This window comes from Rhinichthys klamathensis, unplaced genomic scaffold, assembly GCF_029890125.1.
Source record: "Rhinichthys klamathensis goyatoka isolate OS25496 unplaced genomic scaffold, OSU_Roscu_1.1 h1tg000259l_1, whole genome shotgun sequence".
In the NCBI taxonomy this organism is placed as follows: Eukaryota; Metazoa; Chordata; class Actinopteri; order Cypriniformes; family Leuciscidae; genus Rhinichthys; species Rhinichthys klamathensis.
This window is the reverse complement of record NW_026606781.1, coordinates 298,081-313,152: the sequence shown is the minus strand read 5'-3', so window position 1 is coordinate 313,152 and position 15,072 is coordinate 298,081. Positions and strand designations below refer to the sequence as shown.

The following is a 15,072-nucleotide window of genomic DNA, read 5'->3' as shown; positions in this document are numbered from 1 at the left end:
TTTTAGGGTTGATGTTGTCACTTACCTGGGAGGAATGTCGTGTAGTCCATACCAGCTGTTTGTTGTAGTCCTTAAAAAACAATTTCTTTAAAAGCAAATATCTCCCTTTGCTTTGAACTTTGAGCGTTGTAACCTTGCAGATGTTGTTTATGCTCAAACAGCAACATTACACACTAACTAAAGTTAGAAAAGGGAAATCATAATCAAGCACCAATTTAATCAAACAACAAAACACAGCTTTAACAAAGATCTATATTTAATTTATACAGTCAACACTATAGTTATTTTACATTTCGGCCTAATTGTTACATGTCTACCTGAATAAACTACAGTTAATTTTTTATTACTTTATTTGTAACTTGTATTTTTTTAATTCAGTATCATTAAAATGATTTAATTGAATTAAAACATTTAAATATTAACACACTTATACAAAAATAAGCTAATTTAAAATAATAAATAAATAATTTTTAAAAAGCATTTCGGTTTTAGGTGCATCCTTAATACAGACACTTAAAAGTCTATAAATTAAAAGAACATATAGCCAAATATGAGCCTTTACTGTTGTATAATATTGGGAATATTTTAGCAGATTCATGCTGCATTTAAATGTCCCTCCTGAAACTCTGCAGTGTATAGGCTATGTGGCAGTTGCTGCTGTTGGCAGCATGAAAAATAAAACTTTTATTCGAATTGCGAATAGATTATACACAGAAAGTGAGTAAAGAGCGCTCCCTTAATGACTTAAGCTGTCAATCACTTCAGTTGCAGCGAACAAACCCTGTGCTCAACGCTGCAAACCGCGTTCTAATTAGAAACCTTTGACGTTCATTAGACTACAGAGCGTGAAATACAAATAAGCACAAGACTGTTTGTAAGCAGCTGCTTATCAGTGGGTACTGAATTGAATCGAAATAGTCTTGGCTATTGGAACCGCAGCCCGCCCCTGCCTATTGATTCCCGACCCGCACCGCAAATGACCACGTAAATATTATTCCACCCGTTACATCAAATATTAGCAGTTCATCCGTCAGGTACCTGCGGGTACCCGTCTGCGTGCAGGACTATGCCTAGAGCTACATCAGTATTTCTGGATTCTAAACCTTGAACCACCTTCAAATCACAGCGGCAGAGATAATGCCGCCCATGGTGCAGTGCAGGATGTAAACTAATGATCTAGCCATGTGCTCTGCTCTGCTCTTGTCTTGTGTGTAGTGACCTTTACAGCAGCACATGTGTGAATTAATCACTTCCATCCTTCTGTTGGTGCTTTGAAATTATGGTATATTTCCATTGTTTAGGTCCCAGTAAAACAGTTACCCATTAAGCTCTATAGAGATGTCCAGTGGGTCTGCAGTGTAATCTAGAGGCCGGCAGACAATACATTCAGTTCTGCAGGGAGCTTTGTTAATAAAAGTGTGGGGTTGATGGGTAAATGGGGAATTCATTTAACACTGGTGTGCTCCCCTCTCATCAGGCAGAAGAAAATAAGGTCTGTCTGCTAATCAGCTGCTGTCCTGACTGTGCTGGTTATTAGCATTCTATTACCATAATCACTAATCCTCAAAACCTGTAGTTCCATTTAAGTGTGGGCGGCTTTTTTGTTTGCAGGCATGATGAAGAACACTCCCTTCATTCTTCTACTACACACACATTTCTTATTAAAAACTATGACAAGAAGCCATACTTTTCGAATCAGGATTTAATCCACCCTAATTATCCATTAGAAAAGTTTTGGCAGACTACGTATAATCTCAAAATGCTGTTCATCAGTTGCTCCTCCAAATCAACAGCGGAAAATACTGAAAATAGAAAGAAAGAGAGAGAGAGAGAGAGAGAGAGAGAGAGAGAGAGAGAGAGAGAGAGAGAGAGAGAGAGAGAGAGAGAGAGAGAGAGAGAGAGAGAGAGAGAGAGAGAGAGAGAGACAGACAGACAGAGAAAGAGAAAAGCACTAGCTCTGGGCAGGTATGTTAGCTTGCTCTTCAATCACATGTTAGAGCATAATATAGCTTCTATTATATGAATGTGTCTTGAGTTATACTCATGTGCCTCATTTGCATAAATATAACTGGCAACTGACGATTATAAAACACATATGCATTTTCTAGTGCATAACGTAAGAAAGCCTCTATAAAGAAGACAAATGTATGTGTCTGTAAAAGTACAATACAGTTACTCAGAAACTATGAAAGAGTGGTACAATGCAAATATGGTTGCAGTACTAATTACACACCAACTAAGACAAAAGTGTTTACACAGCTGTACTTCTTTTTAATGGAATACGATCACTGGTATTTATGCAAATATGAATCTGTACACCATAATTTCCTAAAATTCAAATACACTGTTCTTTAAGTGCGACGTTAGAAAGATTATTTTTAAAAGAAATTAGAAACAAAAGTGACAGTACAGACTTTCGCATTTTTATAATTAATATAATATATATACCAAAAATAATAATATCATAGAAACATTTAAAAAAACAATTATAAAAAATAAAAATATATAAAAAATGTATATTTCAAATAAATGCCGTTCTTGTTAATTTTTTATTCATCAAATAATCCTGAAAAAAGTATCAAGGTTTCCACAAAAACAGCACTAAATAAGCATATTAAAGGGTTAGTTCACCCAAAAATGTAAATTATCCCATAATTGACTCACCATCAAGCCATCCCAGGTGTATAGGACTTTCTTCTTTCAGCCAAACACAATCAGAGTTATATAAAAAAAATATCCTGGCTCTTCCAAGCTTTATAATGGGAGCGGTGAATGGTGCTAGTTTTAACATCCAGTAACGGCCGTACGCAAGTCGAGTTCTGGCAGTAGAGTGACCTCTGACCGATGTATGACAAAAGATGTAGGAGTAGCGTAAGCTTAGGTGAGAGTAGACAACTCTTGCGGTCCAAACAAATAGGGCTGGGCAACAGACTCAAGCTTCTCTTATATCGAAATCCTTAAACATTTCTCTTTAAAAAATCTTGTTTTAGACTTCTAATTCGTGGTGTTTTATTTTGCTCTATCCTCTGGACTTCCGTGTTCATCAATACATCATGCGTCGGGTCAGAGGTCACTCTTCCGCTGGAACTCGACTTACGTACAGCCGTTACTTCTTACAAAAACACATCGCTTCGCTTCAAATGACCTTTATTACACTCCCTGGAGCCATATGGATTACTTATATGATGGATGGATGCGCTGTTTTGGGCTTCAAAAACAAAAACAAGGTACCATTCACTCCCATTATAAAGCTTGGAAGAGCTGGGATATGTTTTAATATAACTCTGATTGTTTTTGCCTGAAAGAAGAAAGTCATATACACCTAGGATGGCTTGAGGGTGAGTAAATTATGGGAACATTTTTGGGTTAACTATCTCTTTAAAATTATTTCTAAAGGATCATGTGACACTAAACACTGGAGTAATGACTGCTAAAGATTCAGCTTTGCCATCACGGGAATAAATTACATTTTAAAATATGTTCAAATATATATATTTTTAATGAGGGTAAAGTTATACTGAGTGTATCTTTAAAAATGTGTGACAAAAAGATTATGACTGTAAAATTGAGTAATTCTTCTAGTGGATGTCATAAGGTTATTCCTCTGTTACTCAAAACAGCAGCTGCACTGTGTGGTTACATTTGTGATGTACCTTACTGTAATATCTGGGAACACTGAACACACACCTGCCCTTTTGCTGGTCTATGTGGTATCCTACCTTACATCAGCTTGCACGGCTACAAGAACATTGCTGCTGTCAGGAAACATAGAAACCCATCCACAAATCAGCAAAACAATATCACGCAATTCATCACAAACATATGGCGAATAAAATCAGCCTACAGAGATGGAGCACTGTGGGACTCACCAAAACACTGTCTGAATAAGACACAAAAAAACACCCCCCTACTTTCTCGCTTTTACAGTATATTTTTTCACAAACATATCCTGTGAGGGTTTTGTTCAGAGTGGAGGCCCAGAGAAGAGAGAAAAAAGTGTCCAGTTTCACTTTCACTTAAAATAAATCTATCTTCTCTTAAAAGTCTCAGTCCACCCACCCGGAAATTCAGGCAGTAGGCGGTTGGCCAGAATGATGCAAGACACATAATCCAAAACAGATGAGAGGGGGTACTCCACATTTCCCAGACGTGGAGATCTCCTCAGAATTTCCTACAGCTGTGGCCAATAGGAGCTCAATAATAAAGTTAGCAGGCTACGCTAATGTGGGCTACGCTAGCCTGACGTGTGTGTGAGGACGACTCACCCAGCTTACAGCTGCCTGTGGAGGTGACGCTGGAGCAGGGGCAGGGGATGCAGGGGTCTGTGACGGGAAACCTGGGCCTTCTGTAGAAATTATACCTGCAGTTCTCACAACTGGGTCCTTCGGTGTTGCCTTGGCAGTTCACACAGATGCCTGAGAGAACAGGGGGAGGGAGAGAGGGTTGAGTAAACAGACCCACAGCTGTGACTGACAGGACTTTGGTCCAGTGAGGTGGACGAGAGGGGAACAGAGTTCAACGATGCTAAACAAGGTAGACATAACAAACCTGAAGTTCGAAGGGAAAAAAAGAAATGGAGAGATTGAGCAAACGTATTTCTAGGGAGCGTGCATGAAAACAAGGAAGGAACTTCCTTAGACCCTGCCAGAGCATGTGCAAATGTAACGACAAAATGCTAACAGGGGGTTGTGGAAACAAATAAATGCATTACAATTTGAATAAGATCTTTTTGTCTGTGCCAATAACATTCAAGTGAACTCTTTAGGTTGAGTGATTTGAACTGCTTTCATTATGTTGATTTGAAATGTTGAATTTACAAGTGAAAAACAGAACACTTCAACAAGTTATTGCATAATTCACAGAGGAAGTACGAGAAACAGAAACAGTGCATAAATAATCGCAGAAATCTCGAATTGCTGAAAAAGTGACCAAAACTGTTGTAAGTGATATGAGTCATGATTTCCTTCTCTGAGCATGAGAGAAAACGCAAATACACGGCACAGTAATGAATGAGTGGAATAAAACAGCAGAAGGAAGGACTGGTGAGAGGTGTTTTGGAGCTGGAACAGGATCTGGTTGTGTATTCACATGCTGATGAACACCTGTGCAACTGATGCCCAAATGTGATTTCTCTGCTGTACATCAGGCTTCTTGCATTTGCTGTTTTTTTAATCCTTCATTTATAACAAAGCACCACTTCTGGTCATAGTGCTATAAATAAAGATGAATGTCACTGTATTAGATAACAAAATATCAAACCAAAAATATAGCAGGAAAATATAACACTAATATGCAAAACATTTCACAAGGTCTTAATTTATAAAACAGAAGATGATGTGCTGTTCAAAATTAAAACAAAAAGCATTTGGACACTGTTATCTTCTTTTATGTTCCACAGAAGAAAAGAAGTCAAAATTTGGAAGAAAATGAGGGTCAGTAAATGATGACAGAATTTTCAGATTTTAGTGAACTGTCCCTTTTAAATGACACTTGTTGGTTGATTAGAAAAATTATTAAGATAAATGAAGAATGGCAATGCCTCTTGATCAGATTTTTTGTATTCTACTTCAAAGACATTTTTAATTGTGGCATCAATGTCCAAATACGTTTTGGGACCACTGCAGTGCTCAGTGAGCAATTATCTCAGACAGAGAAAGATTAATGACACAAATTAACCAAGAAACGGTCACAAATGATGAAAAATTGCATAGCACATGTGCAACCAGCATCACTAGTAATCAGCTGACTGTGAGTTTATTTACAGCTTTACAGACTCATCAGCACAAACATTTACGCTTTTTTGATCATCTGAATGATAAATGCTGCATTTGTGTCTGGAATGTAACTATCTGAATTAACTTTATAACATTTGATCCGACACACCAATATCACAGACAGTCATGCAACAATGTGATTTATTTCTCTTCAGGGTTGTTTGTCTTATCTTTCACTGGCTGTGCAGGCAAGGAAAAATTGTTTTTCACAAATACACTGCTTAACTACTGTAGATTTTTACATTTTCTGAAGAAAATGTGAGTGGTACTTCCGTTCAAAACTCATCAACACAATGCCTACAGCAAGTGTTTTTTGAATGGTTGCTAGGGCATTGCTAGGTGGTTGGTTGCTAGATGGTCACTTACTCTACTGGGAAAAATAGCATACTCCCAAGTTTCTTTTGTCCCAAGATGCAAGTCTATGGTATGGTATTTTTTTTCTTTTGTTAATTGCTCATCTGATTGAAATGTATTAGTACACCTCTTCAAGATTTGAAGTATCATTCCTGTCTGCAGCACAAACATGCCGTGCACCACTTCTTTACAATATAATCCCTGTCTTAATAATGTATTAAATTATTTAATTTATTTAATGAAATATGACCAGGCATGGAACATTATTTGGCATATGTATATTATTGTAATCTGTTTCTCACCAGAGGAAGACGTTCTCTCCCAGCTAACCCAGATATGGTTTTCCCCAAGGTTATTCTTCCTCTTCGGCTAAACATCTTATGGATTTTTTTACCCACCCCAAGGCATTTTTCTGTAAATCTACTTTCAAAGTATATGTTTTGTTAAAAGCATTGTACAAACATCTGACTGGACTTCAGCAAGCATCAATTATAAAAAGTATAAACATAAATACACTAAAACTAGCAGAGCTGAGTGATAAATAAATGTTGCATTAAAACAAGTCGTTAAATTTCTATAGTTTATAGTTCTTATACACAAAGTTACTTGAATTAATCTTAGAGTATTACAGGAGCTGCCTATCAAAACTGCCTTAAAAAACATAGGATAAAATTACAATAACATGAATCAATTGCTGACTTTAAGAGTCTGTCCATCAATTGACAAAGCAAGAGCATGAAAGGTCTTCAGGGATGAAAGCAGAACATTCTTTGAGTGCAAGACAAAGTGAACACTAGAGAGATCCAACTCATGGCCAAAAGCACAAAGATCAAAGAGGCTGTGTATGATTGTTTGAAAAGATGGGCTGCTGTCAGACCCACTCGACTATGCGTGTGTGTTTGTTTTTCCACTGGGTCTCCAGGGCTAGAAAGTATATATAGACCTAATATATGTGTAAAATAAATTAAACAGTGGCTATTATATGTATTTATTTCGTATTTTTTCTCAGGTAATGTTTCCTCTTTTCCACAGTATCCTACACACAAGAATGGGTCAACTAATCTTCAGAGATTATAAACAGTAACAGAAGTTTAGAAGGTTGTTGCAATCTTTTAATGCCCATTTTTGTATTGTTTTACAGTATCCAATTAAATATTTTCTGTTACTAAACATATTTGATGTCTTTTGCGTATCCTGCTAGATTTATAATGACGCCATGAAGTATTCGTAGATTCATCCTGGGAAGGCCTAGCTGAAACACTCAATCAAGGTTGTGGCAAAAAAGCCAAAGTGAGACAACAAACAGTAAGTTTAGAAACGGACATGATATGTAACTCTTCTTAAATGGGCCATTAGTTTGTTTTCAGTGGTTACATTGTTGTTTTGTAGTTTTTGCAGAGGTCAACAGAGACAAACGTGAAGTGAAGGACAGAAATGGTGGAGCTCAATGTAAGATGAGGAAGATGTTGTTGATGTGGGTTCACACAGGAGCTACAGTGAGGACTGGGATACATCTAATGTGTTATTTAATGCCTTTGTTTGAAATCTTTAATTCAAAGTATTTTTAAATGTTGTTTTCTGTTGAAATTGTTGTTTTCCCGACTGTTTTATGTTTTAGATATTATTTACTATTTTTCCCTATTAAAAGACAAACAATCAATTATTGGTTAAACTATATATTTTTCTATCTGCCCACCTGGCCTGCAACCAATTCAAATCACTCACCTGTAAGGATTTTGGGAGGGATATACTTTAAATGTAACCAATAAAGTCACTTTGCTGCAAGGGCTTTGGGCGGGATAAATTTCAAGTGTACCAATGAACTAACTTTTGATTTAAGTCTGTTTGCTCAGTGGCCCAAGCTGTCTGGTTAGGGGGTATACAGGTATATACTGGTCCGTATACACCTCTTTTCATGCAGTGATTTGTGATTCATACTACACTGGTTACAGTGTATAATCAAAGACAAAACAATAGAAAGACGTGTTCTGTTGTCTGTTTTATGTTGTGCTATCCTGTCGGTTTCAACTCATCAAATTCAATTCAGTCTGAAAACTGTCAACTCGGCTGAAATATTATTTATTTGGGAATTGCAGCGCTGTTACTGAATAGCGGGGCAGGATACACTGGTGGAAGAACTTCAAGTGCAGTTGGTTCTGCAAGACTGAAAACTGTGTAGTGAAAGCTTATAGATCAGCAGCTAAGAGTCTACAATGTGAGTCCACAAATCACCATTATGACAGTGGCGAGGAATAATGAGCCACATTAATGAGTGTGAGTGCCTACATATGCAAAAGAGAAATTATGAAGACAGGTGCGAGAAAAGCATGCATAGCCTGTAAATGAGTAAAAGGCCAAAGAGAGACTTACAAAGAGAGACTAATAATAGGGGACCTTTTTGACAGTTATAGCGCCACCTATGGTCCGATCTCCATGAAACTCTGCATGCTTCTTCACCATGTTAGGACACATGTGCTCATCAATTTTTGTGAAGTTCTGAGTTTTTATTTATGATTTATAGGCTTTTGAGTGTATTTTGACACGCCCCCTTTTCTAAATGACCCTGTTACAGTGAACCAAAGGGCAAAGTTCAACTTTTTTTTGATAATTATTGATCTAGAGAGTCCATAGAATTGTCCTAGACTGGTCTGGTTCCGATCAGGCAAAAAACCAGGGACTAGTTCGCAAAAGTAGGTTTTGGACAAAATTGGCCAAAACACGAGACTTAAATTGCTATTAGGCAGTAGGTGGTCACCCAGTGTCTGCAAATTTAAAACGTTTCGGACAAAAAAGTGAATACATACATGCATGGACTGATCATGTGGAAAAAAAAGCACTTCGAACAAGTCAGGAAAGGAAGCTTGAAACATGGAGAAAAAGCAATGCACATTTGAAATTATCCAGGTGTAGTAAGTTGGCTGATGGTGAAATCTTGCTGGGAAAGACTAGGACTAGGTCAAAAACTATTACAAATCATTTTCAGTAACTGAAATAAAGCTGAAATATAATAAACTATAAATGTGACCTGTGCTGGCAAAATGAGTTGCAATGAGCACATTTTCAAAAATTTGTTATTGTTATTTTCTCTATTAAAGCTGCTGTAGGTAACTTGTAAAAATTTTTTTTTTTTACATATTTGTTAAAACTGTCATTATGTCCTGACAGTAGAATATGAGACAGATAATCTGTGAAAAAAATCAAGCTCCTCCGGCTCCTCCCAATGGTACTATTGCCATTTGCAGAAATACACCGCTCCCGGTCAGAAACAACCAATCAGAGCTAGGAGGAATGTCTTAACAGTGTCAATCACGCTCGTTTACGTGCTGATCACACCCTTCTCTTGCACAGCGCGTACCGTCGTTCAAACTCTGATTGCCGGTGTGCCGCAGCTGTGCTAATGGCGGAGAAACAACCTAAACTGCCAATTTCTCGAGTGGCACCTGCTCATAAAACAAAGACGGGTAAAAGGTAAAAGACCGATGACGATAAACAAGCGAAAAAGAAAGAATTAGACAGAGCCCATTGACTCGGTGTCAAAACTCTAGCCGCGTTACATGTAGATAAAATGTCACGCACTGACTGTGCAAAGCAACAATTGAAACCTGCTAATTCACTGGCTTGTCATGTTGCTGAAATAATGTACTAGCAAACCTTATCTAGCATTAGGCCTACATATTGCTAGAATAATTACTTACATACTGTTACGTTAGTTACCGTTATATTATCTTACTAGCTATTTATAACTTATAGAAAGGGTGCAACGTTATAAAGTTACATTACATGTATTGCAAAATACGTAATGATTTGAGGACCAAGTTTGTAGTCAAAGTATGGGCAGGCCTTAGTCAATGTAAAGCATATTGTTGATGTTTCGTCCCTACTAGTGAATGTGCCGTAACTGTTTATCATCGGTGGCCCTGCTTACTAGCCAGCGTGTTCACGGCAGGCTCCGCTGTGGAGGGAGGGCTGTAGCGCAGCAGAGAGCAAGGGGGTGGGACCTGTAAGTTGTGCTTGTTCAAATTTTCAGGCTAAGTCAACGTTTTCTCAAAACTCCCTACTGCAGCTTTAAAACATTCTCTATTAAAAAAACCTTCGAAATGACATATGATTTGTTGGAATCAGACACCAAGTCAAAACCCATATCTAAAAATAGACTATTTAAAAAGTTAACCAAACGTTCACTTAAGTCATAACAAATAATGATAGAAGAACGATATTTTGAAGTATTGTAATTCTGTGTAGGCTATATGTGTATAATGGGATCACGCACTGTCTGAGAGGTGTCTTTGTCGATTAGATCATATTTACTTTGATTAGATCATATTTCCCCCCAGCCACACCAAACAACATTGGGCTAGAGAGTACTGTACAGTATCTGTACTGTACAGTACAAAAAGTACTGTATCTGACAACCGATGCTATTGGACCAGAGCGCTGTCAATCACTGCATGATTCAACTTTGGCAATGTAAAGCCTTTTTACCTACCAATAAAGCTATTTAAACCTGAATTTTTAAATTGCTGATTAATTTGCGCTGCATAGTTTTTGAAAGAGGAGAGACATGACTTGACCACAGACCATGTCTCTGTAAACAATCAATTATTTTGAAATATCGCCCTGGTCGCAGTGAGTCAATATTTATTCTGATTACTTTTGTGCGAGCTATTATATGTAGCTAATATGAGTAACAAAATTATTTTTGTGTCCATATTTGAATATTAATAATTTAAAAATGCTCAATTCAAATGAACATTTCGGAGAATTATTTTTAATCTTTAATAGTCTTTAATAATAAATATACGTCCAAATGCAAAACCTAATACATGCAAGTAATTATGACTGAAAACATCCAGCAACCAGCAGGGAATACACACAGCCATGGATATATATATATATATATATATATATATATATATATATATAGGGCTATACAGCCATCTACTGGTTACACAACAGTATTACAGATAATAAATGGTGCATGAGGTATATTTATTTAGTACTGTAGACAAAGTAGTAGCAGCAGATAAATACAGATACAATTTTAACAAGCAGCATTTAGCGGTGTTCAAGCAGTTAAGGCCTTTAAGGCCGTTAAGCACAAAAGCATCAAAAGACATTAAGTTTTATGTAGCATACATTTAAACACTGACATAATAGATGGAAAAGACCATTTACAGCCAATACAGGCAGTTATAGCGCCACCTATGGTCCGATCTCCATGAAACTCTGCATGCTTCTTCACCATGTTAGGACACATTTCTAGGTCAAACGGTCAAGGAGTTATGGGCAATTTAGTACTTTTGGTTGCTGTGGCGCCACCTATGGGCCAATCGGGGTCATACTCTGATAGGTTCTCCCCAAACTGAGGCCCTACCACCTGGCCAGGTTTCAAGTCTCTAGGCCTAACGGTTTGGGCTGCACGATGCGTTTTAGGTTTTTTTTTTTTTTCAAATAGCAATTACAATAGGTTTTCAGCACTTTGTGCTTGAACACCTAATAATAGGCGACCTTTTCGACAGTTATAGCGCCACCTATGGTCCGATCTCCATGAAACTCTGCATGCTTCTTCACCATGTTATGACACATGTGCTCATCAATTTTTGTGAAGTTCTGAGTTTTTATTTATGATTTATAGGCTTTTGAGTGTATTTTGACACGCCCCCTTTTCTAAATGACCCTGTTACAGTGAACCAAAGGGCAAAGTTCAACTTTTTTTTGATCATTATTGATCTAGTCTAGAGAGTCCATAGAATTGTCCTAGACTGGTCTGGTTCCGATCAGGGAAAAAACCAGGGACTAGTTCGCAAAAGTAGGTTTTGGACAAAATTGGCCATAACAAATTTTTTTTTTGCTCAAATCGAGAATCCGAGATATACATCTTGTCCGTCTTGAGCCAAGGAACACAGTGGTGTACAAATCTAGATTCTAGGTCAAATGGTCGATGAGTTATGGGTAATTTAGTACTTTTGGTTGCTGTAGCGCCACCTATGGGCCAATCAGGGTCATACTCTGATAGGTTCTCCCCAAACTGAGGCCCTAGCACCTGGCCAGGTTTCAAGTCTCTAGGCCTTACGGTTTGGGCTGCACGATGCGTTTTAGTTTTTTTTTTTTTTTTTTTAAATAGCAATTACAATAGGTTTTCAGCACTTCGTGCTTGAACACCTAATAAATTAATATCACTAAAATGAAATAGAAAGCTGTGCTTACAGACGCTTACATCCACACATGTAACGTTAAACACAACACTGACGTCTTCACTTCCAGGTAGGGATGCTCATATTGACCGTTTAACCGTTAACCGAAAGTAAAAAAATTGACCGATTAATACTATCAGTTAAACGGTTTAAGTTATTTATTTTTTATTTTTTATTTTTTTATTTATTTAGTTTGCTGCATGGTTAAAAAAAAATACTATATAGCCTATATTTGTAAACTCACTGGGCGCGTCGACACGCGCAACCGCACGTGCCTAGAGACATATTTCACTGAGCAAGCAAAATGAAGCGAGCGAGCGAAAAGAAGTAGCCTACTGTGTGGGACCATCTCGACAGAAAGGGCCAGTGCCGCTGCTAGCCATTTTGGTGCCCTAAGCATAATTCCTTTATGATGCCCCCCCGCCCCCCCTAAAAAAAAAAACATTTTCATTTAGGATTTTCATTTAGGGGGGCTAAGCCCCCAATGAGGGTATGATTTATAAAAAAATTAAAAAGCTAAAAAGTAACACTTTAGATTAGGGTCTAATGCTTACTATTAACTAGTTTCATTACCATGCAATGGCATGGTTTTATAATCACTGGGATCCCGAATTTGAGGCAGGTTAGTTAGGGGTGTTCGGGGGAAATTTTGGATTTTTCTGAACTACAGATGTGCATTTTAAGATGTTGTGAAGGCAAAAAAAAAAAAAAAAATTCGATAACAACAGCTTTAAAACCATGTCAGTGGGCAGCTGATTATTTTTCTCTCCTCATCAGCATCACACTCTTTTTCTCTTTGTTTTTATCTTGCCCTGTCTCTTCCCCCCCTAAAGTTGGCTTTTTTATTTTACTAAAGGTTACAATTTGTATTTTATTCTCAATATGTACACATTCATTATAAATCCTGTGCCTAACATGATGAAAACGGCTTTGTTCATGTTTCTTGTCCCCTCACAATGACAGTAGCCTAAACTATTACACTAGGCTACATGTTACATAGGCCTATTTTCAGTTAAAAATGGCGAAATTAGACAAAACTATATTAGTTTGCCTAATTATTGTTTGTCATTCGTTTAACATTTATGACCTAAAAAAAACTGTCAAATAAATAAAGTTAAGTTTAGCTACTTACATCTTATCTCGTACTTGACCGTACACTGAAGCGTCGAGTTGCACTGTTAAAATTCGCGCTCAGCGTCTGTGAACATAAAGCCCGCCTACTTTGATTTGATTGGTCATTTCAAATATTCTGACATTGACGAGCAGTGACAGACCAATGAGGCTCAGAAGAACACACACATGAACACACACACACACACACACCCTGTCCCGTGTTTCTGACGTGCTCTCTGTCTCTGCTCGGCGCCGCTGCGGAATGAAGAGGAAGAACGCGCTGAATCTGATTATAACAAGAAGTTTGATGATTGGTTTTTCATTAGGCTATTTTTGGTGCCCCCTCAGCACTTGGTGCCCTACGCACAGCGCGTGATGCGCGTGGTGGGAGCGGCGGCGCTGGAAAGGGCGACGAAGTTACTTGCAAAATATGCTACGCGGTATTAAAATACAGCAGTAGTTACAAGTTAAATGCAAATATATCTTGCGAAGCAAACATCCACAAGCAAATGAAAGTCGCTTCACGAAGCTGGCCATTCTAGCGAGACGTTATCTCTGTATTCCCGGGACATCTGTGCCATCGGATCATGTGTTTTCGGCCGCGGGTCGAACTCAACAGGCTGCGCTCCAGACTAACCCCACATCATGTAGACATGTTACTTTTTTAAATAAAAACTAGACAATATGTGGATTGAGGTAGGCCTGCTATTTTTATTTGACGAAAAAACTTAGTCTGGAGGGGGAAAATTGCATTTTTTTCAAAGCTTCAAACGGATTCAGTGTTTTCTTTTTGTCATCTTAATTTGTTAACTATTTAAGAAATAAAATAAAGAAAAAACATAAAATAGGCCTACACTATTTTATGTTTTTTATTTATTTTATTTTATTCTGTTGTCACTGTCAAGTGCGTGAAAATTGAATGTGAATCCAGGTTCTGTTGTTGATCTGCTCTGCTGTTTGCACGTTAAAATAAACCTGTGGGGGGAAAAACGGGTCACAGACACTCAATTTTATTTTTATTTAAATTAATAGGCTATTATAATCTTACAATTATACAATTATAATCTTATCAGTTAACGGTTAATAATCGGATAACGAGTGTCGGTTGTCGGTCGGGAAAATTAACCGAAATGAGCATCCCTACTTCCAGGTCAAGAAGCTGTCAATCAAAAACTCAGTAGCCAATGAGAACACACTGCTGCTAGCCCCGCCCCCACAAGAGATATGTGCCAGATTGGTGAACGAAAACTTCAGAAGCGTAAATAAAAACTATGGGAGCACATTTGTAAGTTCAGAATGATCAGCGAAAGAAAGATGTGAAAACAGTTAGCAAAACATGCAGTGTATTAAAAACGAAGTAAAAAAATTTGCCAGATATTTTTTTGCCAAAGTTTCACAGATATTTTCTTCAGTTTATATTTGCATTAGTTTCTTGAAAAGTTACGTTCATTATTATTGGCACAAATGTAATTCCATAGATTCGGTGGCTCTAAATTGTCAAAACACCATTCAAAATGCTTGCTACATATGCGGAAAACGCAGAAAATCGAACCCGATCCGGTTTATTTTATGACAGACGAATTTGTGATTGACATAACGTAAGGTCGTATTTATTTTTAAACGTGCGAAAATTTCGG

General features: G+C 37.5%; 1 protein-coding gene across 1 annotated transcript in view; it reads right to left on the bottom strand.

Annotated features, from left to right (window-relative positions):
- Positions 1–15,072, bottom strand: part of si:dkey-220k22.1 (multiple epidermal growth factor-like domains protein 9) — a 120,609-nt gene that overhangs the window by 16,748 nt on the left and 88,789 nt on the right. Inside the window, exon 4 of the mRNA XM_056267375.1 lies at positions 4,266–4,415. Within this exon, the coding sequence (XP_056123350.1) occupies positions 4,266–4,415 (150 nt within the window). The remainder of the gene's footprint in view (positions 1–4,265; positions 4,416–15,072) is intronic.